At 38.1% G+C, this 25,837-nt stretch overlaps 1 protein-coding gene across 6 annotated transcripts in view; it reads left to right on the top strand.

Annotated features, from left to right (window-relative positions):
• The window catches only part of STK33 (serine/threonine kinase 33), a 173,485-nt gene that overhangs the window by 75,073 nt on the left and 72,575 nt on the right, over positions 1-25,837 (top strand). For 4 of the 6 annotated variants that reach the window (XM_073808592.1, XM_073808590.1, XM_073808591.1 and 1 more), the window contains 3 exons: positions 17,927-18,316; positions 19,379-19,492; positions 23,265-23,378. In XM_073808592.1, the coding sequence (XP_073664693.1) occupies positions 18,092-18,316; positions 19,379-19,492; positions 23,265-23,378 (453 nt within the window). In that variant the 5' untranslated portion in view covers positions 17,927-18,091. Of the gene's footprint in view, positions 1-16,016; positions 18,317-19,378; positions 19,493-23,264; positions 23,379-25,837 lie in introns of those variants that run through there. The other 2 variants (XM_073808593.1, XM_073808595.1) reach the window with 2 other exon arrangements.

The following is a 25,837-nucleotide window of genomic DNA, read 5'->3' as shown; positions in this document are numbered from 1 at the left end:
GATATTTGAGTGCCTGTAGCATTCAGAATTTAACATTTAACAAGCTGCCTGTAGGCTAATCTAGCAAGCCATTCCCTCTACAACTCAACTGCATATATCTAGAGCAGGCTCCCATGAGGTTACATTCTAAGCTACGAGCTGATTTGATGGCAATTTGTATCTTGGAAACCATGTAGAACAATATTTGGAGCATTAGATTGAGAGATTATGGCTGATAAAATAATTTTCTGATGCTACCATCTATTGCTATTGGGTTTTGGCAGAGTTTCATAATAATCATAAAAACCTCCACTTATTAAAAGCTTACAATGTATCAGGATTTTACATACATTATATCCTATCCTTATAACGATTCTGCCATGTAGGTATACAGACACCGTCTATATACTTTGCATATAAGGAAGGTGAGACCACATAGGTTAAGTCACTGATGAGGAATCTGAACCTTGGTCTAATGGTAAAGCTCAGGTTCTTTCTGACTACCAAGGGCAAACAAATTTCATTTAAAATATTCTGTACGTGTAAAATGGAACCATTGTCTGAGAAGACTTCTGAGATTTAAATGCTCATAAATTGTTTAGAAATTTGGGGTCTTTATACCCAAATGGTAGAACACTGCTGTTCTGTTTTTTGGGACTGATGTAGCTTTGTTTGCAGTAGTGCTGAATTTGGAGTAGGGATGTATGCGTGTGTGTATAAAATAAATAACTTAATATTTTTCTTTTTCTGTGGAAGTTATAGTGGGAAGGCTCCCTTGGTATTTTTTGTTATTCTGGAACTAATTAGAAATAAGCCATATATTTCCATCACATTGAAACACTGACTGTAGTTAATTTGTCACTAAATTCTAATTTGTTCATACGGCAGTAGATTTGGATTGATTGTACTGTCTAGGACTTATTCTGCATACTTTAGAACTTTACAGTTTATATTTTCAGCATACGTTGAAGCCCTCTGTCCCTTCCATGCCTAAGCTGCAAATGCTTGCTGGAGGACTTAGTGTTGGCAGTTTGGTGGCTACTCTCTCTTCACTCCAAATCTGTGGCTAATTAGTGCCTGGCTTTCTCTCTCCCATTGTTCTTGCCTTTAAATGGAAATCACCTTCTTCCACTCTTCTTGAACCATAGGTTCTGAGCCCTTGCATGTGCTGGTGTCCCTGTCTAAAGAGCCTTTCCTTGACTTGTTCACCAAGTGAACTCCAATTCATTCTTTAAGACTTAGTTTAATAGATGAAGAAAAAGGACAAAATTCAACATTCATTTATGATAAAAATTCTCCAGAAAGTGGGTGTAGAGGGAACATACTTCAACATAATAAAGGCCATGTAGGATAAGTCCACAGCTAACATCATACTCAACGGTGAAAACCTGAAAGCATTTCCTGTAAGGTTGGGAACAAGGCAAGGATGTCTACTCTTGCTACTTGTATTCAACATAGTATTGGAAGTCCTAGTCATAGCAATCAGACAAGAAAAAGAAATAAAAGGAATCCAAATTGGAAAGGAAGAAGTAAAGCTGCCACTGTTTGCAGATGTCAAGATACTATACACAGAAAACCCTAAAAATGCCACCAAAAGAATTACTAGAGCTCATCAATGAATTTGGTAAAGTTGTAGGATCCAAAATTAATATATAGACATCTGTTGCATTTCTATACACTAAGAATGAACTATCAGAAAGAGAAATTAGGGAAACAGTTCCATTTACCATCACATCAAAAGTAATAAAATACCTAGGAATCAACCTATCTAAAGAGGTAAAAGAGCTGTTCTTGGAAAATTATGAGACACTGATGAAAAATTGAAAACAACACAAATAGATGGAAAGAAATATTATGCTCATGGATTGGAAGAATTAATTTTGTTAAAATGACCATACTACCCAAGACAATTAGAGATCCAGTGCAATCCCTATCAAAATACCAATGACATTTTTCACAGAACTAAAACAAATAATTTAAAAATTTATATGGAAACAAAAAAGACCCCAAGTAGCCAAAATAATCTTGAGAAAGAAGAATAGAGGTGGAAGTATCATGCTCCCTGACTTCAGACTATACTACAAAGCTATAGTAATCAAAACAGTATGGTACTGGCACAAAAACAAACACATAGATCAATGGAACAGAATAAACAGCCCAGAAATAAACCCACACGCTACGGTCAATTAATCTGTGACAAAGGAGGCAAGAATATACAATAGAGAAAAGACAGTCTCTTCAATAAGTGGTGCTTGGATAACAGGACAGCTACATGGAAAATAATGAAGTGAGAACATTTTCTCACACCATATACAAAAATAAATTCAAAATGGATTAAAAATCTAAATGTTAAGACTGGAAACCATAAAACTCCTAGAAGAAAATATAGGCAGAACACTCTGACATAAATTGTAGCAACATTTTTTTTAAATCTGTCTGCTAAGACAAAGAAAACAAAAGCAAAAATAAACAAATGGGACCTAATTAAATTTAAAAGCTTTTGCACAGCAAAGGAAACCATTGACAAAACAAAAAGACAATGTACTGAATGGGAGAAAATATTTGTAAATGATATGACTAATAATGGGTTAATATCCAAAATATACAAGCAGCTCATACAACTCAATATCTAAAAAACAGGGCTTCACTGGTGGCGCAGTGGTTAGGAATCCTGCCAATGCAGGGGACATGGGTTCGAGTCCTGGCCCGGGAAGATCCCACATGCCATGGAGCAACTGGACCTGTGTGCCACAACTACTGAGCCTGTACTCTAGAGCCCACGAGCCACAGCTACTGAACCTGTGTGCCACAACTACTGAAGCCTGCGTGCCTAGAGCCTGTGCTCCATAACAAGAGAAGCCACCGCAATGAGAAGCCTGAGCACTGCAACAAAGAGTAGTAGCCCCTGCTCGTCGCAACTAGAGAAAGCCCACACGCGGCAATGAAGACCCAATGCAGCCAAAAATAAATAAATAAAATAAATAAATTTTTTTAAAAAAGAATCTGATTAAAAGATGGGCAGAAGGCCTGAGTAGACAGTTATCTAAAGACATACAGATGACCAACAGATACATGAAAAGATGCTCAGCATCACTAATCATCAGAGAAATGCAAATCAGAACTACAATCAGGTATCACCTTACACCTGTCAGAATGGCTGTCATCAAAAAAGCCACAAATAGTAAATGCTGATGAGGTTTTACAGAAAAGCAAATCCTTGTACATTGTTGGTGGTAATGTAAATTGGTGCAGCCACTATGAAAAACAGTATGGAAGTTCCTCAGAAAACTAAAACTAGAGCTACCATATGATCCAGTGATTCCACTCTTGGGTATATATCCAAAGAAAATGAAAATACTAATTTGAAAAGATATACGTACCCCAATGTTTGTAGCAGCATTATTTATAATAGCCAAAGTATGGAGGCAAACTAAGTGTCCATCAGCAGATGAATGGCTAAAGAAGATGTGACACATATATACAATGGAATACTACTCAGCCATAAAAAAATGAAAATTTTGCCATTTGCAACAACATGGATGGACCTGGAGGGTATTATGCTTAGTGAAAAAAGTCAGACAGAGAAAGACAAATACAGTATTTTATCACTTATATGTGGAATCTAAAAAATAAAACAAATGAATGAATATAACAAAACAAAGAGACTCACAGATATAGAAGGAAGAGGGGAGGGACAAGATATAGTTAGGGTATTAAGAGGTTCAAACTACTATGTATAAAATAAGCTACAAGGATATATTGTAGTGCACAGGAAATATAGGCAATATTTTATCTTAAGTGTAAGTGGAGTGTAATCTATAAAATTTTTGAATCATTATGTACCTGAAACTAATATAATTATAAAAACTAATTGTAGTAATTGTAAATCAACTATACCTCAATAAAAAAAGAACAAAAAAAGAGACTTAGTTTGAATATCACTTATCCCATGAAACTTGTGACCGTTCCCTCAGCAAGTGAGGGATAATGATTTTTTAAAGCAATAATATGTACCAGGCAAAGTTCTAGGCACTTTACAAATGTTTTGTAGTTAGTCCTCACAATTATCATTTAAGATAGTTACTATTAACTCCTCTTTACATATCCCGATTTGTACAGAGCTAGTTAGTAGAGGTGGGATTTGAATCCTGATCTCTATCATTCTAAAATTTTGTTTCCCACCTGATTATATTACTTCCCTGGTTACTTCTTCTTTTATATCACTTTTGTACTCTGTATATGCCGATCATTATCTTTATCATAATCATTATTAGTAAGGCCCATGTCTTGATAATCTCTTTATTCCCAGCACCCAATACAATCTTTGGTATATAACAGGTATTCAGAAAATGTTTGCTGGATACATACATACACGGTTAGATGGCTGGATTCTTAGTTGGTCTGTTCTACTTCGACCTCTTGTGCTCTTTGCTTAACTCATTACTGCCCTCTGGACACTCTTCTTGGCCAGTCGTACAGAACTCTTGCCAGTAAGTGCCTTTTAGGTCTTATTTCCCCTGTCTTTCCTGTCTTGCTGTAACTAACAGGCATGCCACATTGACGCCTGAGATACGACACTCTAAATGCTTTTGTTCTGGCTATAAGTCTGGGGTTTGTGTGCTGCAGATAAATGGCTCACCATTAGGAGTGAAGAAAACAGGCTCTTTCCAAAAATAAGTATCCTTACTTGAGGTGGTTTGACTAGGGAGCCTGAGAAAGTTAACATATATATCACGTGAATTTTTTTGGTCTTGTCTATGACATGCATGTTTTACATGAAAGAAACATGAACCAGTTATTGCTGGTTACATCATCTGCCAAAAATAGTGACCTTTTGTTGAATATGAGGATCTGAGTAATAATAAGGTTTATGACCAAGGCCTGTAGTTGTTGGAGACTGAGCAGAAACCCTTAGAGTTTGATAATATGGTTTATCACTGAAATAAATATTTGTGTCTATGCATCCTTTGAGATTCCTGAAAGCCAAAAGTCTGGAATAGAACATAAGTTTGGGAGTGTAGTTATAACATCTTGTCTGATAGGGAAACTTTCAGAAGTAGGTGGAAATTTAGAGTACAGGATTGGGGTCAGGCTTGGTATGGGGGTTTTGGTGTTTTGCTCTAGAATGAGAGCTTCAAGATAGAGTGAGGGTTGGGTTGTAGTGCAGTTTTTTGGCCAGGAGACTTCCTCAAGGATATTATTTGTTTACATGATAAACCACTGGCTCTCTTACTCTAGGCAATTATATTGCATATTATGTTTGTAGGTTTGAAAATACTGTTTCTATCAATCAGTGAATGATTTTCAATCAATAATCCTTATTTAATAATAGAGGCCTTTACTGGATACAAGACGACAAGGTGAATAGAACATACTTCCTGCCCTGGAGGGGCTCACAGTTAAGAGAAGTATCTTTTCTTGTTGTTTTCTGTTTCCTTAAATTAATATTACTTATACAGAAACTTCAAAACGGGGATCATGGAATCTGTTGTTGGTGTTTTGTTGCCGACTCTTTGGAGTTGTCAAGTTTTCAGACACCTGGCCACAAGACGAAGGTTGCCTGGATACCTCTAAATTGTGTTCCCAGTATTTGCAATGACCTTGGGGGTCAGAATGCCTTTTCTCATATGGTATGAAACATCTAGGTTGGAGCATTATATCACACTTTGCTTAGCTAACTAACTAGTTTCATGGAAGTTGCTGGCTTTGGACAGTTCCTCTCTTTCAATACTCCTGCGAATATTTGACATACAAGAAAGATCTCTGGCCACATGGTTTTACATTAATAGATCTTATTAATCCAGAATTATTAATTGGTGCTTGATAAATGAAGCTAGCATAACTTTCAGATTTGCCATCAAATTCTTAAACTTATTGATCTGTTGCTAATTGGATTAAGATTCCTTTTGTGTGTGAGAACATTTAAATTCTAGTCTCTTAGAAAATTTCAATTATGTAATAAACACAGTGTTAACAGTAGTCACCATGTTATATATTAGATCCTTGGACCTTTTTCATCTTATAACTGAAAGTTTGTATCTAATACGTGAGATGGTGAATGTGTTAATTAATTTGATGAGGGGGAATCCTTTCGCATATACGTTTATCAAATTATCACGTTGTGTATTTTAAGTACCTTAAAATTTTATTTATCAATTTTTCCTCAGTAAAGTGGGAAAAGAGGAGTATTTTCTTTTAAGCATCCTGGATGGAGCACTGCTGAGTGTTCATGCCACAGTTCTCTGAGTGGTTCTTCTTCTCTCCTAGAGTTTCTTGGCAATGTTGTGTTTTCTGGCTGCCTTAGCTACATGTGGGCCCATTTACTCACTCTTCACCTATTATCCTCTGATTTAATGAGTGGGAAGACAGACTTACTTCTGTTTTCTTACAGTGTCTTTTCTTTCTCACTTAATTTAGCTTCTTCCTTTCTAGCTGAGCACTACTCCTCCAGCCTGGCGCCTCATCCCCTTCCTCCTCCTCACTATCACCCTGCGCCTGTGGTAGAGCTTGGCTGCGCTGCTCTGTTAAAGGTGAAATTCAGATTGGCCGAGGTGAGTTTTGGGGCTGTAACCAGTTTGGCCTGCTCTGCGGTAGGAAAGCGGGATCCCCATTATAAAATTGAAACCTCCACAGTAGAGGTGAGGTCACCTATCACTTCGGTTCCTTTAAATGTCTGCTCCATCCACCTCAGTTGATCATTAGGAGTGATTCATCTTTGTAGACTTTTAGAACTAGGAACCTCAAGACATCCTAGTCTATGCTTACATATCATCTATGGTTTCTTGCTAGCTGACCTTCCAACCTCTACCTGGACACTTGTAGTGGTGGAGATAGTCTTTCCTTTTATCTTTGACAGTTCTAAATGTTAGGAAGTCCTTTGTATCAGCCTTAAATTCGCATGCAGGCTCTTTGAATCGTGCAGAACTCTAATTCCTGTGCCTAACCCTCTTCACATCTATGAAGGGAACCCTGACATTCCCTTTGAGTTTTTCCTCCTCCACATGACCCCCTCCTTTCTTTGATAACTCTTCTGTACACCTGCCTATTTTTCTGCCTAAGTGATTTGTGATTCTGGCTCTTCCCCACAAAATGAACACTCAGAAATTTTCGTTGAGTGTCTATTATGTACAAGGATAATTCTGAGCTGGCATAAATGTCCCTGACTTCAGGTTGCTTATAATGTATCAATACATGGGGAAAAGATACTGGATAATAACAGGAAAGAATCAGGGAGAGGGTCTCTCCAGCCTTTTTTTTTTTTTTTTGCGGTATGTGGGCCTCTCACTGTTGTGGCCTCTCCCATTGTGGAGCACAGGCTTCAGACGCGCAGGCTCAGCGGCCATGGCTCACGGGCCCAGCCGCTCCGCGCCATGTGGGATCCTCCCGGACCGGGACATGAACCCGTGTCCCCTGCATCGGCAGGCGCCACCAGGGAAGCCCTCTCCAGCCTCTTTAAGCCAAACTTTCTTGGTAAAATCTCTGTTCTTACCTTAAACTGTCAGGATGGGGACCACATTTAAGATTGTCCCTTCAGATTAGAGCTTAATCAGTGAGGAATATTATGCAAATTAAAATTTAAAAACTGATAGCACGCATTAGCTGTTAAACATTTTTTAAATGTCTGAAATAATGTAAAATTTAAACATACTGTAGATCCTTTCATAAGACAACACAGACCGGTTTCCCTAATCATGACCTTAATGGAAATAGTAAACAAGTGCTCGTCTCATTTAAAATTAACAACACTATGATCTAGAAAGCTCATTTGGCCCCTATTTCGGTTCTGTAAGCATGTTATGAAAACAAGTAGTTGAAAAGTGAATATACAGTCATTCTGCTTGGTCTGCATCGTCAGACAATTCATAAGGTTTTTTTCTTCACTTGAATAGAACACATTTTTTACTGAATTGACTGACGGTTAGGTTCCTTGTAGACACAGTCTTAGCAAAGAAAACTAAAAAATTGCTTTTGGGGAAGAAAATTGTAGCTAGTTATATCTCATAAAACCATTCTTGTGTTCATTTTCTTGAGGAAATTACTGTAAGTGTATCTTAGAGGGCCAGTGCGTAAGAGACCTTTTTATGCTTAAATGAAAGCTCAGAGAGTTTCCATATCAGAGTTGTTCCATTGACTTGTCTTACTCCTGAAAATAAAATGAAAACCTTAGCCAAAGGAGAGCTCACATGTTAGTTAAGCATTGACATGATTTGACCTTATTTTATTTATTTGCATATGTTTAATACCTATGCATGTCCAGTCTTTGGAGACACAAAGAAACACTATTATGTTAGAAGTTTCTTTGGTTTTCTGATATATTTTTTATATCAAAAGTCCTGTTTAAATGTAATTCCATGATTCTATAGAAGAAGAGCTATTCATCTTTGTGTTTACATAAAGATATGCTAAGTTTGCAATACCTGATTCATTTTATGCCCCTAAAATATGAATGACATCATTTGGCCTGCTCGACAGTAGATTTATTTTAGTAACAAATCTTTCAGATAAATTCATAAATGAAAAAGAAAGAAATGTGAGTAAACGTTTGTTCTATTTTGGTTTTTAAGCTAAAATAATTGGAATTCAGCCAGCCAAAAAGAAATTAAATTCGAAATCCAATCCTTGTCAAGAAATTTTGCATACAGCTATTCAACCTATTGTTTTAGACCTGCTGGGGTAAGAGAGTAGAACATTACGCTGGCAAATGTAATAGTAAGTTGGAGAGTAGAAATGTAGCTTGTCAGTGAGTACCAGGAACTCCTATGCTTTCTGAATATAGCTACCAAATACTTCTAGGGCAATGGATATGTCAGAAACTGAAGCAAGAAAGTACTCGTCAGAGGGCGGAGTCAAGATGGCATATTAGGAGGATGCGGAATTCGCGTCTCCTCACAACTAGGGCACCTACCAGGCACTGGTGAGGTACCACGGACACCTAAGGGGACAGGAGGAAACCCCAGTGACCGGGTAGGATGTGGGGTGTGGGGGGAGTGAAGGGGGAGGAGAAGTGGGGGCGGGACGGGACTGGCGCCCCTGAGGGGCGGCTGGGGGAGGGGAAGGGATCCCACGCCCGAAGGGGGAAATTGGGTAACCACTGGGAGGGCAGAGGATCAAAAGGGAACGTGGCCAGGTTTCCCCTGACCACCTAGCCCCCTTCAGCCACGCGCGTCCTGAGGGAGTGGGAGGGAGTGAAGGGGGAGCAAAAGTAAAGGGTGGACCTCTGGGACAGCACCCCTGAGGGGTGCTGGGGAGGGGAGGGGTTCCTATGGCCAGCGGGACCCACCCACGGTTAGGGGCCTAGTGAAGTAGGGGGAGACCCAGGGGGAGACGGTGCAGGAGGGGCGCAGAGGAACGGAAGGGAATGGGCCAGTGCTTTCCCTGTCCACTTAGGCACCGGGGAGCCTGTTGGGCTCCCGGACCTAATCCTCTGCCCTCAGAGCCTCCCTCCTGCCGTGCAGAGCCCAAGCCCTGCCCCTACGCCCTCACCCAGGGCCCTACCTCCAAACTCCGGAACTCCACACTCCAGAGGCCCTCCTTTCCACGTGCTGCTTCTCCCCTTCCTCACAGGTCCAAGGCAGAGGCCCGGCTCCATGCTTCAATGTTGCCCCGCCTAGGCCCCGCCCCCAAGGCCTTTTCGGCTGCGTGGGTCCTGAGCCTAGGCCCCGCCCCAAGCTCAAATATCAACCCCCCGACCGGCCTAGGTCCCACCCCACCCTAAACCCTGCCCCTGCCTAAGTTCCACCCCCCCCCAGCCTAAACTCCACCCCTGTAGCGAAGACTTTTTTTTTCTTTCTATTTTCCTCTTAGATTGGGGTTCTGTTTTATCTTGATTCATTTATATTTTTATTTTTCCTAATAAATTTTTATTTTTATAATTTTGTTTTATTCATTATGCTTTGTTATTGTTCTCTCCTTTTGGCTTGTTCCCCCACTCCCCCCCCCCCTTTTTCTTTTCTTTTTTCTGTTGTGGTTTTATTTTACCTTGTTGCAGTTGTTTCAATTATACTTTTACTTTTCCTAATATATTCTTTATCTTTCAACTTTTATTTGTTTTTTACTCTTTGATATTGTACTGCTCCTTTTTTCTTTTCTTTTCTTTTTTTTTCCGTGCCACGCAGCTTCCGGGGTCTTGGTTCCCAGGCCGGAGGTTGGACCTGAGCTCCTATGGTGGGGGCTCTGAGTCCAAACTGCTGGACTAACAGAGAACCTCAGACCCCAGGGAATATTAATTGGAGTGAGGCCTCCCAGAGGTCCTAATCTCAGCACCAAGACCCAGCTCTATCCAACTGCCTGCAAACTCCAGTGCTGGGCGGCTCAGGCCAAACAACCAGTAAGGCAGGGATACAGGCCCACCCATCAAAAAAATAAATAAATAAATGACAAAAAAATATGTTACAGATGAAGGAGCAAGGTAATGCCTACAAGACCAAATAAATGAAGATGAAAGAGGCAACATACCTGAAAAACAATTCAGAATGATAGTAAAGGTGATCCAAAATCTCGGAAGCAGAATGGAGAAAATAAAAGAAACATTTAACAAGGATCTAGAAGAACTAAAGAGCAAACAAACAGTGATGAACAACACAATAACTGAAATTAAAAATATTCTAGAAGGGGGCTTCCCTAGTGGCACAGTGGTTGAGAGTCCGCCTGCCGATGCAGGGGACACGGGTTCATGCCCTGGTCCGGGAGGATCCCACATGCTGTGGAGTGGCTGGGCCCGTGAGCCATGGCCGCTGGGCCTGCACGTCCGGAGCCTGTGCTCCGCAACGGGAGAGGCCACAACAGTGAGAGGCCCACATACCAAAAAAAAAAAAAATTCTGGAAGGAATCAATAACAGAAAAACTGAGGCAAAAGGATGGATAAGCGAGCTGGAAGATAAAATGGTGGAAATAACTGCCAGGGAGCAGAATAAAGGAAAAAAAATGAAAAAAATTGAGGACAGTCTCAGAGACCTCTGAGATGACATTAAACACACCATAATTCAAGTTATAGGGGTCCCAGGAGAAGAAGAGAAAAAGAAAGAGTCTGAGAAAATATTTGAAGAGATTATAGTCGAAAACTGCCTTAACATGGGAAAGGAAATACTCAGTGAAGTCTAGGAAGTGCAGAAAGTCCCATACAGGGTAAACCCAAAGAGAAACATGCCGAGATTCATATAATAGAACTATCAAAAATTAAATACCAGAAAAAATATTAAAAGCAGCAAAGGAAATGCAATAAATAACATACAACGGAAACCCCATAAGATTAACAGCTGATTTTTCAGCAAAAACTCTGCAAGCCAGAAGGGAGTGGCAGGACATATTTAAAGTGAGGAAAGGGAAGAACCTACAACCAAGATTACTCTACCCAGCAAGGATCTCATTCAGATTTGATGGAGAAATTAAAACCTTTACAAACAAGCAAAAGTTAAGAGAATTCAGCACCACCAAACCAGCTTTACAACAAATGCTAAAGGAACTTCTCTAGGCAGGAAACACAAGAGAAGTAAAAGACCTACAAAAACAAACCCAAAACAATTCAGAAAATGGTAATAGCAACATACATATCGATAATTACTTAAATGTAAATGGATTAAACGCTCCAACCAAAAGACATAGACTGGCTGAATGGATACAAAAACAAGACCCATATATATGCTGTCTACAAGTGACCCACTTCAGACCTAGGGACACATACAGACTGAAAGTGAGGGGATGGAAAAAGATATTCCATGCAAATGGAAATCAAAAGAAAGCTTGAGGGCTTTCCTGGTGGCGCAGTGGTTGACAGTCTGCCTGCCGATGCATGGGACACAGGTTCGTGCCCCGGTCCAGGAAGATCCTGCATGCCGTGGAGCGGCTAGGCCCGTGACCCATGGCTGCTGAGCCTGCACGTCCGGAGCCTGTGCTTCACAACAGGAGAGGCCATGACAGTGAGAGGCCTGTGTACCCCAAAAAAAAAAAAAAAAAAAAAAAAAGAAAGCTTGAGTAGCAATACTCATATCTGATAAAATAGACTTTAAAGTAAAGAATGTTACAAGAGGGCTTCCCTGGTGGCACAGTGGTTGAGGGTCCACCTGCCGATGCGGGGGACGTGGGTTCATGCCCTGGTCCGGGAGGATCCCCCATGCTGTGGAGTGGCTGGGCCCATGAGCCATGGCCGCTGGGCCTGTGCGTCCGGAGCCTGTGTTTCGCAACGTGAGAGGCCCGTGTACCGCAAAAAAAAAAAAAAAAAAATGTTACAAGAGACAAAGAAGGACACTACATAATGATCAAGGGATCAATCCAAGAAGAGGATACAACAATTGTAAATATTTATCCACCCAACATAGGAACACCTCAATATATAAGGCAAATGTTAGCAGCCATAAAAGGGGAAATTGACAGTAACACAATCATAGTAGGGGAGTTTAACACCCCACTTTCACCAATAGACAGATCATCCAAAATGAAAATAAATAAGGAAACACAAGCTTTAAATGACACGTTAAAAAAGATGGACTTAATTCATATTTATAGGACATTCCATCCAAAAACAACAGAATACACTTTCTTCTCAAGTGCTCATGGAACATTCTCCAGGGAAGATAATATCTTGCGTCACAAATCAAGCCTTGGTAAATTTAAGAAAATTGAAATCGTATCAAGTATCTTTTCCATCCACAATGCTAGGAGACTAAATATCAATTACAGGAAAAAATCTGTAAACCATACAAACACATGGAAGCTAAACAATACACTACTAAATAACCAAGAGATCACTGAAGAAATAAAAAAATACCTAGAAACAAATGACAATGAAAACAGGATGACCCAAAACCTGTGGGATGCAGCAAAAGCTGTTCTAAGAGGGAAGTTTATAGCAATACAATCCTATCTCAAGAAACAAGAAAAATCTCAAATAAACAACCTAACTTTACACCTAAAGCAATTAGAGAAAGAAGAACAAAATCCCCCAAAATTAGCAGAAGGAAAGAAATCTTAAACATCATATCAGAAATAAATGAACAAGAAATGAAGGAAACAATAGCAAAGATCAATAAAACTAAAAGCTGGTTCTTTGAGAATATAAACAAAATTGATAAACCATTAGCCAGACTCACCAAGAAAAAAAGGGAGAAGAATCAAATCAACAGCATTAGAAATGAAAAAGGAGAAGTAACAACTGACACTGCAGAAATACAAAGGATCATGAGAGATTACTACAAGCAACTATATGCCAATAAAATGGACAACCTGGAAGAAATGGACAAATTCTTAGAAAAGCACAACCTTCCGAGACTGAACCAGGAAGAAATAGAAAGTATAAACAATCACAAGCACTGAAATTGAGACTGTGATTAAAAATCTTCCAACAAACAAAAGCTCAGGACCAGATGGCTTCACAGGCGAATTCTATCAAACATTTAGAGAAGAACTAACACCTATCCTTCTCAAACGCTTCCAAAATATAGTAGGGGGAAGAACACTCCTAAACTCATTCTATGAGACCACCATCACCCTGATACCAAAACCAGACAAAGATGTCACAAGAAAAGAAAACCTCAGGCCAATATCACTGATGAACATAGATGCGAAAATCCTGAACAAAATAGTAGCAAACAGAATCCAACAGCACATTAAAAGGATCATACACATGACCAGGTGGAGTTTATCCCAGGAATGCAAGGATTCTTCAGTGTATACAAATCAATCAATGTGATATACCGTATTAACAAATTGAAGGATAAAAACCATATGATCATCTCAATAGATGCAGAAAAAGCTTTTGACAAAATTCAACACCCATTTATGATAAAAACTTTCCAGAAAGTAGGCACAGAGGGAACCTACCTGAACATAATAAAGGCCATATATGACACACCCACAGCCAACATCGTTCTCAATGGTGAAAAACTGAAACCATTTCTTCTTAGACCAGCAACAAGACAAGGTTGCCCACTCTCACCACTATTATTCAACATAGTTTTGGAAGTTTTAGCCACAGCAATCAGAGAAGAAAAAGAAATAAAAGGAATACAAATAGGAAAAGAAGAAGTAAAACTGTCACTGTCTGCAGATGACATGATACTATACATAGAGAATCCTAAAGATGCTACCAGAAAACTACTAGAGCTAATCAATGAATTCGGTGAAGTTGCAGGATACAAAATTAATGCACAGAAATCTCTTGCATTCCTATACACTAATGATGAAAAATTTGAAAGAGAAATTAAGGAAACACTCCCATTTACCATTGCAACAAAAAGAATAAAATACCTAGGAATTAACTTACCTAGGGAGACAAAAGACCTGTATGCAGGAAACTATAAGACACTGATGAAAGAAATTGAAGATGATACAAACAGATGGAGAGATATACCATGTTCTTGGATTGGAAGAATCAATATTGTGAAAATGACTATACTACCCAAAGCAATCTACAGGTTCAATGTAATCGCTATCAAATTACCAATGGCATTTTTTACAGAACTAGGACAAAAAATCTTAAAATTTGTATGGAGACACAAAAGACCCCACATAGCCAAACCAGGGAAAAAAACAGCTGGAGGAATCAGACTCCCTGACTTCAGACTATACTATAAAGCTACAGTAATCAAGACAAGGCGCTGGCGCAAAAACAGAAATATAGATTGATGGAACAGGATAGAAAGCCCAGAGATAAACCCATGCACCTGTGGTCAACTAATCTATGACAAAGGAGTCAAGGTTATACAATGGAGAAAAGACAGTCTCTTCAAGTGGTGCTGGGAAAACTGGACAGCTAGATGTAAAGGAATGAAATTAGAACACTCCCTAACACCATACACAAAAATAAACTCAAAATGGATTGAAGACCTAAATGTAAGGCCAGACACTATAAAACTCTTAGAGGAAAACATGGGAAGAATACTTTTTGACATAAATCACAGCAAGATCTTTTTTGATCCACCTCCTAGACTAATGGAAGTAAAAACAAAAATAAACAAATGGGACCTAATGGAACTTAAAAGCTTTTGCAAAGCAAAGGAAACTACAAACAAGACGAAAAGACAACCCTCAGAATGGGAGAAAATATTTGCAAAGAAATCAACAGACAAAGGATTAATCTCCAAAATATATAAACAGCTCATGCAGCTCAATATTAATAAAACAAACAACCCAATCCAAAAATGAGCAGAAGCCCTAAATAGACGTTTCTCTAAAGAAGATATACAGATTGCCAGCAAACACATGAAAGGATGCTCAACATCACTAATCATTAGAGAAATGCAAATGAAAACTACAATGAAGTATCACCTCACACCAGTCAGAATGGCCATTATCCCAAAATTTACAAACAATAAATGATGGAGAGGGTGTGGAGAAAAGGGAGCCCTCTTGCAGTGTTGGTGGGAATGTAAATTGATACAGCTGCTATGGAGAACAATATGGAGGTTCCTTAAAAAACTAAAAATAGAACTACCATATGACCTAGCAATCCCACTACTGGGCATATACCCTGGGCATATACCCTGGGCATAATTGAAAAAGAGTCATTTACCACAGTGTTCATTGCAGCACTATTTACAATAACCAGGACGTGGAAGCAACTTAAGTGTCCATCAACAGATGAATGGATGAAGAAGATGGGGCACATATATACAATGGAATATTATTCAGCCATAAAAATAAACAAAATTGAGTTATTTGTAGTGAGGTGGATGGACGTAGAGTCTGTCATACAGAGTGAAGTAAGTCAGAAAGAGAAAAACAAATACCATATGCTAACACATATTTATGGAATCAGAAAAAAAGTTCTGATGAACCCAGGGGCACAGGCCAGGGATAAAGATGCTGATGTAGAGAATGGACTTGAGGACACGGGGAAGGGGAAGTTTAAGTTGGGACGAAGTGAGAAAGTAGCATTGACATATATACACTACCAAATGTAAAATAGATATCTAGTGGGAAGCAGCTGCATTGCACAGGGGTATCAGCTTGGTGCTTTGTGGCCACCTGGAGGGGTGGGATAGGGAGGGTGGGAGGGAGACGCAAGGGGGGGGGAATATGGGGATATATGCATACATATGGCTGATTCACTTTGTTGTGCAGCGGAAAGTAGAACAACATTGTGAAGCAATTATACTCCAATAAAGATGTTAAAAAATAATAAAATGGACAGTATAAAAAAAAAAGTACTCGGCAGTCTGTGTCAATGTCAGTGATACAGTGATAATATCACTTAGTGAGAAATTGAGAGAAAAACTAAAGGAAATGCTTTCTGAACAGAGCTAAGAAAAAGACAACTATTTTTTGATGTTTTTAATAAAGTTTTTTTTCTGTTTTTGATAAAGTTTTCTTTTAAGTACAACTTTGCTTTCATTCTGTAAGGTTCATGGTCAAAAGTCACATGGCCATCTGCAAGCTGCAAGGGATGCTAGGAAATGGAGGATTTTAATTAGCATACTGCTGTCCCAGACAAAAATCAGGATTCTGTTAATAAGGAAGAATGGGGGAATAAACATTGGATAAACTACTAGCAGTATCTTTCATAAAATCCTAAGGGCCTGGGAGATTTTCCTGTAGATTGCCATGCTATACAGATTGTTACAAAGCATTGCGAGATGGAAAGATACCCAATTTATTTTATAAAGCTGCCAGGATCTTGTATCAAAACCTGACAAAGATGAGTGAAAAGGAAAATTATAGACCAGTTTAACTTATGAATATAACTGTGAAAAGTCAAGATACAAACATTTCAACTTTTCAGCACATTGAAAGAATCATCCATCATGATCATGTAGGGTTCATACTATAAATGTAAGAATGCTTTAATATTAGGAAAGCTTTTAATTCAATACAGCATATCAAAAGATCTAATAAGAAAAAATATGGTAATCGCAATAGATAAAGATTTGATCAACGTTAGCCCTTGTTTCTGATTAGAAAATCAGTCTTAGACAATTAAAACTGGAAATATATTTCTTTAATGAAATAAAGATATCTAACTCCTATTCTGGTCAAGTTTATTCCAGTACAAAGAACAAAGGTATAGTCCATATACCCCAGCCTTATCAATCTATGACTTCAAAATACACTTTTAAGTAATACCTGAAGTAGGATGGCACAAAACCATAACGATGTACTCCCAGTTCCTTCTGGAAGTGTCTCAAAGTATTCTCTTTCATGTGCTGCAGAACACATCCCCCTCCTTCCTCAGCTCACATCTCTCTGACTTGCCACCATACAGCTGCAGTAACTCTAGTTAGGTAGAATGATGGGCGTACCTGTTCTTCACTTGGGAAAATAGTACCCACTCGTTCCTATTTTTCTGTTTGAGAATAAAAATGAGGATACTTCTAATATTGCCTTTGAACTTCTAGAATTAGATAGTTTTATAAAATCAAATTATCTACTCCTTTGTAAAGTGTGTGATATGGCTTTGCTCTGATAATAAGTGGACTAAGGCTTATTAACTTCTGAAGCCACAGTAGTGTACGTTTTATATCAGTATTTTTAAGTCTTTTTTCTTTTTACCACAACCCACACTAAGAAATACATTTTAAACTGTGACCAAGTGTACACACACTCACACACACACATTCTGTACATTCATATCTATAATTTTTTTAAGTTTCACAAAACTTACCAAGGATCTATGCAAAATACTCTCATATATATCTATTCTATTCTACTTCATTAAAAAAAATTGATATCAATCCACCAAATTTCCTTAGACCATGCTTTTTTAAGTTTTATGATTCTGTACAGAGGGTGATTCTTTCGACTCTTAAGTAAATAAAATGTCTGGAGTTCAAGAATTCAATTTTGGAAGATGAGAATGTATTGGTTTTTAGAAATATGTTCTAATTTTGTTGTAAATATTAACTTTCATGTATAGGCAGGATGCTTTTGGTGCTAGTTGCTAGTTTTTCTTTGATTTCTAGGAGGGTGATTGGATAAGAAAGAATTTTCTAAATGGTGATTTCTTTTCTACCTGCAGCTCTCATGTGTGACTGTAAGTCTAGTGCATCGTTAACCTAAGGACCTCACCACTTGGAAGTTACAGTTTTCGTCATCAGCTTACCTTATCCTTTTGGTCTGGTTGTTTTCCTCAAACACTGGAAACATCTTTCTTTCAAGTTGCTTTTGTTGAAGAGTTAGGCAAATGGCTGATAGCAGCTGTGGTAAAAAATTCACAAAATGCCCCAACTGTTCATCTGCTTCTCAGAGAAATGTGCTTTGTGTATGTTCTTGTAAAACAAAGCTTTCTCCAATGTCAGTGGTGGAAATGTCACAGACATCGAGCACTGGTAGTTCAGAATTTACAGTTTCACCAGAGAGAAAAAAAGAAAGACAAGCCAGCAAAGATAGTACCTCTGGAAAAGATTTGGTAAATATTGAAGATTCAACACAAGTGGATGTCCCATTCCCTGATCCCATCCCTAGATTCATCCATATCCCATGGACCCTTGTCAGCCAATTCATTGCCTTCTTAACTATTAAAGTAACATTTCTTTCTTACATAAGAGGTGAGAAAAGTTGGTTGGTAATTTCTTTTATGCTCTTTCCAACGACTGCCCAAATTAATGATTTCTCAGGATTATGAATAATTCAGAATGTTATTCCAGCTTCTTTTTTTAAAAATGGTTTATATGGAAATGAATTGGTTTTCAAATTGAATTCAATCTGAATTTGGGGGCATTTTCTTCAACTGATGCAGAATGAGATTTATGGTTGTGGTTAAATATAGGGTGGTTATTACTTAAGACAGTTCCTGGTTATCTAGATGGAATATCAAGTATACCTTACAAAATTGACTTGCATTAGTTACAATCTATGACTACCCAGTTGGACAGGTTTTGGTATATTCGCCTTTATAGAGGAGAGGCACTATGGAAGATTGTCATTGATATAGCACAACTTTGGAGACAGAGAGCAGTAAGTTTAAGAAAAGTTAGGTTCTCAGCCCTCAAGTTTGTACCCTTTTCACATTTTCACCCTAAACTGTTATTTCTGATTTGTATTATGGTATAGTTTTTTCCATATAGGTGTCTCTGAGTGAATTATTGCTATGTTATCTTCATTCAAAGCATATTTTGTGAATGTCTGGCCAGTAATTTTTTGTGTATAACCTATTTGAGATGACTGTTATGTCTTGAAACAAGGGTGATTGAGAAAGCTGTGAAGTTGCTTTCTTTTGTGGTGTTAAAGATTTTAAGTCCTGATTTATCTTCTATGCAAGTCATCATGTAGACTTGCCTGGATAGAGGAGATTAGATTGAATAACTTCTTAAGGCCTCTTTTAGCCTAATGAGTGAATGAATTATATAGGGCTTAGAATTTGAAAAAAACAGTAAACTGTCTTGTACACAATAAATATCTTGACACACATTAAAGATTTGTCAGATTATTATATCTTAAAGTTAATATTAAAATTTCTTTTTGGTCCAAGCCCTCAGAAACCTCAAGTGTAGAGAGAAAATCATCTCAACAACAGTGGGGTCGAGGCAACTTTACAGAAGGAAAAGTTCCTCACATAAGGATGGACAATGGGGCTGCTATTCAGGTATATAGAGAGCAAACTGAAGCTACTAGAAATTTTCCAGTTTCTTCTAAGTCAGTGTTAATGGCAAAAATGATTTAAAAGTAAGTCTCTAAGGAAAGGAAAGAGGAAACTTACCATTTTTAAGTATGTCAAAGCCTTTACTAAAGAAAATGCAGATTAATTATTTTTTCTGTTCATAGAGGTGCAAATGGACTTTAATAATTAAAGTGGAGAGCATTTTTATTAGACAAAATGAGAACATTTTGGTCTCCAGGTCTTGCCTGTTGCTGAGGGCAGTTGTGGAGTCTTTGTATAGACCTATTCAGGATGCAGACAGAGACCAGGTGACTTAGATGGTTTGGCTGTTCACTTCTTTGATGACCAGTAGTGAGGCTAGAATTTCCCTCATGGACCCCTCCATATTTTTCCAGCCTGTGACTGAGTGAATACCAATATTATTCTTCCCAGGATTCTAATTCTTATATACAAATATGACTTAAATATTAGTACCATTTTGGAAATTAAAATGTGTTCCTTTAACACCAGATTAAAGGAACTGCAACAAGAACAACAAGAAGAAAATTGTGTTAATGTTAAATAACTTTAAAAAATTACTTTAAGAAATATTTGGCAATTTACTTGAAGAGATCAGAAAAACTTTCTGAGAACTTCTGACCTGAAAAGTTTAAATCTTCCCCTGTAAACAAAAGACCTGAATTTTAAAAAAATCCACAAATTTACTGAGTTTTAAATTTAACCATAAGAGCTTTTATAAAAGCAAAATGTATGTGTTTTGAAAAATTAGGAAAATATAGATAGAAAAGTGAAGAAGATAAAAATCATGAGCCAGACATAAACAATTTTAACATTTATTGTCTTCACTTCATTTTTCTAGGCATGTATAAGTCTTACCCTATTTTTTGTTTTTGTTTTTTTCCTGGTTTAAATTGTAAAATATTTCAAATATACACATATTTTTAAGAAATAACATTAAATGGTATAGTGGAAGTTTCTCTTCCCCTATTAAATAGACAGGCTCATTTTAAAGATATCAAACATTTCAGAAGAGTATAAAAAAGGAAGCTACAGTCATCCAAAGTTCTACTACCTAATGATAACTATTCTTAATATTTAGATGAACAACTTTCCAGACATCAATGTAAGCACCTCCACATATACAGATTTTTCGTAATGGGATCATATCATGCATGCTTTCACACTCTATACTATATCATGGACTTCTTATATGTCAATAAAAAGAGATCTACGTTATCATTGTAATAGCATCCTCTTAAAATTATTACAAACAAGAAGTCATTTTCTCCTTATTGTCATCACTATGTAATGATGCCAAAGGAGTTAGTTGAAGAAGAAGATTAATTTATAAACAACTAGTTGGGCAGTTGGACTATTTTTCTACCCATTCTTCATTTTAAAAATCCTATAAACAGTATTAAAATACTGTGTCCAAATTGTGGTTCTATATGTCTAGAGATGAAATGAGAGGTTAATTTTTAAAGGACAAGAAAAGTTGAGGAAGTGGTTAGGGATTATTGAGATTATTTTGTTCTGTGGGAATAAAAGGTTTAAGTGGAGATTTAACTCATTTTACATAGCGTATAGTTGGGAGTTGCAGGTACATATAATAAAATGTTTTGTCTTATTTTAATCATCTTAGTTTTTTGACTTTAATTCTCACTATCAAGTGGTAATGGGAAGAGGGAAAAGCCAAAGTAATTATAAGTCATCAGAAGGCAGTGTCCTGAGGACAATCGCCTGGACAGGATGTGCCCTGCCTGAGTGGGGGTCACCATTCACAACATTCAAGACCTCAGATCTGGAGCTCCTTCTCCAGGGTTCAACTCCATGTACCCAGTCTCTCACTTCTCTCAAATATGCATATGTATAGAAGGTTCCTGACTGGCTGGCTTGCTGACTAGATTGATTTATTGATTCAGTTCATTTATCAGCTCACTCATTCATTCCACATTTGCACTGCTGTTCCTTTGAAATACCTTCCTTGCTGTGATTGGATTAGAGAAAAATATTCTCAGTTATTTTTTTTTGCCTTTGTTCCCTCACATGCCTATCTCAGAAGCCATGTCTTTCATAACGTTTTCCCTTATTCTCCCAGTATTTTAGCTCTGGTCTCTGGCCCCAGTGTCATTTTGTATTTTTTTTTAACTTAAGATTTTATGACTTAAGTAATAATCTTGTCTTTTGAGTAGACTACAAATTATGAGAAAACAGTAATTATGTTTTATTCATCTTTGTAGCCCCCAAAGTATGTATCACAAGGAAATATCCAAGGAAAATCTAACATGTTGAAGCTGAACATTTTTCTTTTCTTTTCCTTTTCTTCTCTTCTCTTCTCTTCTTTCTTTTCCTTTCTGTCTCTCCCCTTCCCTCCCTCTGTCTCTTTTTTCTTTCCGTTTCCTTCTTTCCTTTCTTCCTCCCTTCCCCTTCTCTCCCCTCCCTTCCCTTCTTCCTTCTCCCTTTTCCTCCCATGCACTAAGCATGAATATTTTGCCTACAAGGTTTCAGGCAGGCTTTTTAAAGGATACAAAAGAAACAGCTTCTTCATAAGGTGTTTCTAGACCATCTTGGAAGGAAAAAAATGAGCCAAAGTGTTTGTAAGCAAGAGAGTAATAATAGTGTTTGAGGACCAATGCATACATGTTGAAGGAAGTCAAACAAACAATTACCATGGTGCAGAGTTAGGCAGAGAAGCCCTTCCTAAGGAGGTAAGTAATTAGTTGGATACGGATCTTCTTTTACAAAAGTAAGAAAGGAATGTAAGCAGTAGAAAACATAAAGTCTAGCAGTAACTTACCTGTTGCATGGTGAAGATGAAAATAGTCACGCAGAGGGAACATGGCATCTCTAAGGCAGGCTTTGGCTGGCTAACCCAACAGAGGCTTCCCCGAGCAGCATTAGCTCAGGTGTTCTCTCCTGTTCTAGTCCCTGTGCATCATGGGTCGAGAAACTCTTGCTACTGCCCTGGAGTTGATTCAGATCAAGGAGACTGACTCCCTCCAACCAAATTCACAAGAAATGAAAGTGTAAATGAGTTACCTGCTTGTTATTTTACGACATGAAGAGGAATGCTGGTTGCAAGACCACACATTCTGTCTTTGTAAGCAGGAGTAAAACGATAAGCAGAAGGATCCTTGGTCTGGATAGTGTTACTGTGGAAGGTTTTCATTTTTTTTTACAGTGCTGATGTATATTAATATTTTGGTCATATATTCCTTTTCCTAAAACAAAAGGAAATAAAACAACAAAAGTGATTTTTTTAATAGAAACAGTGAAGATAAAGAAAAAAGGTTACTTGGTAAACAGGAGAGCAGTTGTTCAGTGGTTAATATGTGCTGATTTTATAGTGTAGCTCTCAGAGTTTGGTGATAATTTTTTGGTTGAATGTATCTTATACACACACACATATATTTGCATGTATGAATGTTCCATTCCTCCTTTTTCTTATGAAGACATTTCATTAATATTGTAGTTTATAAGAGGTTCATTTTTTATGCTTTTGAAGTTTTTTACATTTCTTTGTAAGGATTTTTATGGTTTTCCTCTAAAGGATATTTAATAAAATTCATCAAAACTTATTTTTGTTTAATTAAGATGTGTTTATTAATATTGAAGCAAATATGGGGTGTCTTCTGTTTGATTTTACCCTGGAGCAGAATCACTCTTCCCTTGGGTGGATATCTGTCAGTATTATATGTTTATTTGTAATCCTGATGAATGGCAGAGAGAGACAAAGGAACTCATGTTTTTTATCCAGGAAATCTATACCTTTGGAAGAATACTGGGAAAAGGGAGCTTTGGAATGGTCATTGAAGCTATTGACAAGGAGACAGAAACTAAGTGGGCAATTAAAAGAGTGAGCAAAGAAAAGGTAAGGCATATCGGCAGCGTCCTACTGAGAGCACAGTGCCAGTGCAGGGTGGGGTAGGCAGTACAGTTTTTCACACTAACACAGCTGACCCTGAGGGCCAGGGCCTAGGCTGTTCCCCTGGAGAAATGTGGATATTTCTCTAACCTTCTGGGACGGGACCAGTTCTTAAACTCAAGTAGACAGGTACTAAAAAGTAAATGAAAGGATTACCTAACATAACCAGCATAACCAAATATAGGTAAAGTTTACCAGAGTGAGCTGAAGGTGAGGGCTGATCATCAGTATGTGTAGATGGAGGGCTGTGGGCTAGTGATGTCTTAGTGAGAAATGGGTCCCGGTAGTCTTTCCCGATGTGGTTCTGATATACTTTGTCCCTATCTTTGCCTTTCCTTTGATTCCCTATTTCCTCATTGGTAGCTAACTCTGTTTATTCATCCTACCTACTCTTTCAGTTTGAACCACTTTTCCCCCAACTCTCTTCTGTACTGTTTACTTGTAATCACTGTATGTCTTACTAGATTTCATTGGAGTGAAGAACAACTGGGCTTCTTTTTAAGGGAGAATCTAAGTCCTCAAGCTTTATATCTGATCGTTTCATCAACTTTAAAACACTTTCTATGCCCGAGGAAAAACAAAAGACAACATTAGGTGTTTTCCCCTTGGATTTGCGATGATAAATATTACACTTACAAAAGGAAATAGTAGGTTTTATGTATTCTTTAAAACAAGCCATAGGAAATTATATACCATTTCCCCCTAAAGTTTAATACAGTAACATTAAATCTTAATAAAGGGAGATCCAAAAAAATAAAAAAATAAAGGGATATCCAGAGCCCTTCTAGAAATCTTTAGAATTAACTAAATGAACTGTCGGGGCTTCCCTGGTAGCACAGTGGTTGAGAATCCGCCTGCCAATGCAGGGGACACGGGTTCTATCCCTGGTCCGGGAAGATCCCACATGCCACAGAGCAACTAAGCCCGTGCGCCACAACTACGGAGCCTGTGCTCTAGAGCCCGTGAGCCACGACCACTGAGCCCACGTGCCGCAACTACTGAAGCCCACATGCCTAGAGCCCGTGCTCCACAACAAGAGAAGCCACCGCAATGAGAAGCCCACGTACCACAACAAAGAGTAGCCCCCGCTCGCCACTACTAGAGGAAGCCTGCGCACAGCAATGAAGACCCAACCCAGCCAAAAATAAATAAATTCAATAAATACATTTATTAAAAAAATAAATAAATAAATAAATGGGATGTTATATCCTTTGCTTTGCTCCTATCCCAGACTGGGTTAGGGGTTAGGTTTTAGGGTTATATAGTCAGGATGCCTGCTTGCAACTTTAGGAATTCATAATCTTGCACATACCTATTGATGCTGAGAGTTTTCAGGACACTAAGTAAAATAAAGTTATATAGTCAGTATATGAATTGGACAGTATCTTACTGCATTATATACAGGTCAAATCATTTGTGGAGGGAGGTAGGAAGAGGATTGAGATGGATATTGTTATAACTCTCCATATCTAGTCTGTATAGGAATTCACTCCTCACAATCACTATTTCTCTTGACCCTCTAGGATAACCTTAAACTGTGACTTTCATCCTCCATGGGTGAGGCACAGAGGGTGGGCAGTTTCCTATCCCTCCTGAGATGGTAATGGTTGAAGGGTAAAGGTAATTGGAAGCAGGGATGACACTAGGAACAATTTTAACTAGGTAAAATTTGCCTTATGATCAATCCCTTTCCAGTCCTTCAGGAACTATTATGTCTCTCCCAAACTTGGTGGGGGCAGGGGTTAGGGGTAAGGAGGGAGGAATAAGAACTTTATTATCCCTTTCAGGGATATTTTCATGTGAGTGAGGACAATGTTTATCCTTGAATAATGATGGTAATTTAGATATCAAGAGGGGTGATGACTGGGTTGGTGGTAGTGGTGGTTAGGGTGGAGAAAGCCCTTCTGAAATTTCTTAGATGACATTGTAGACAGTTACTTACACCCTGAATGAAGGCCTGGTCAGGTGTGGTTAAGGGTTACATGTAAGGAGATAAATTGGCGTTAGGTTGGTCTGAAGGCAAAATCTCCATCTCCATCTTGATCGCGTTGCTCTCTCTGCTCTTTCTCTCTCTCTCAAATTTTTGAGGCTGGGGGACTAGGAAGTAATATAATGCAGGGCTAAGTGTAGAATCTCACTGCCTGTTGTTTCTTTTGATATGTATATAAATATAATCAAAACAAAACAACAATAAAACAAAAACATTTTATTTTAACAATTCTAACATTTAATGAGACAGATGCTTTATATCCGTTTTCTAATTGATGGCCCGGGAAAGTAGATTTTGTTTTTATTATGCTAACATCAAAGGATCAATACGATTTTGAAGGAAATTCCAAAAAGGCTATTAAAAATTGCAATAATTTTGTGACATGACAGAGACCATGTTGTAGCTAATTTATAGA

Source organism: Tursiops truncatus, chromosome 8 (genome assembly GCF_011762595.2).
Source record: "Tursiops truncatus isolate mTurTru1 chromosome 8, mTurTru1.mat.Y, whole genome shotgun sequence".
Taxonomy (NCBI): domain Eukaryota; kingdom Metazoa; phylum Chordata; class Mammalia; order Artiodactyla; family Delphinidae; genus Tursiops; species Tursiops truncatus.
Note: the sequence above shows the minus strand (reverse complement) of the source record. Positions and strands in the feature narration are given on the sequence as shown.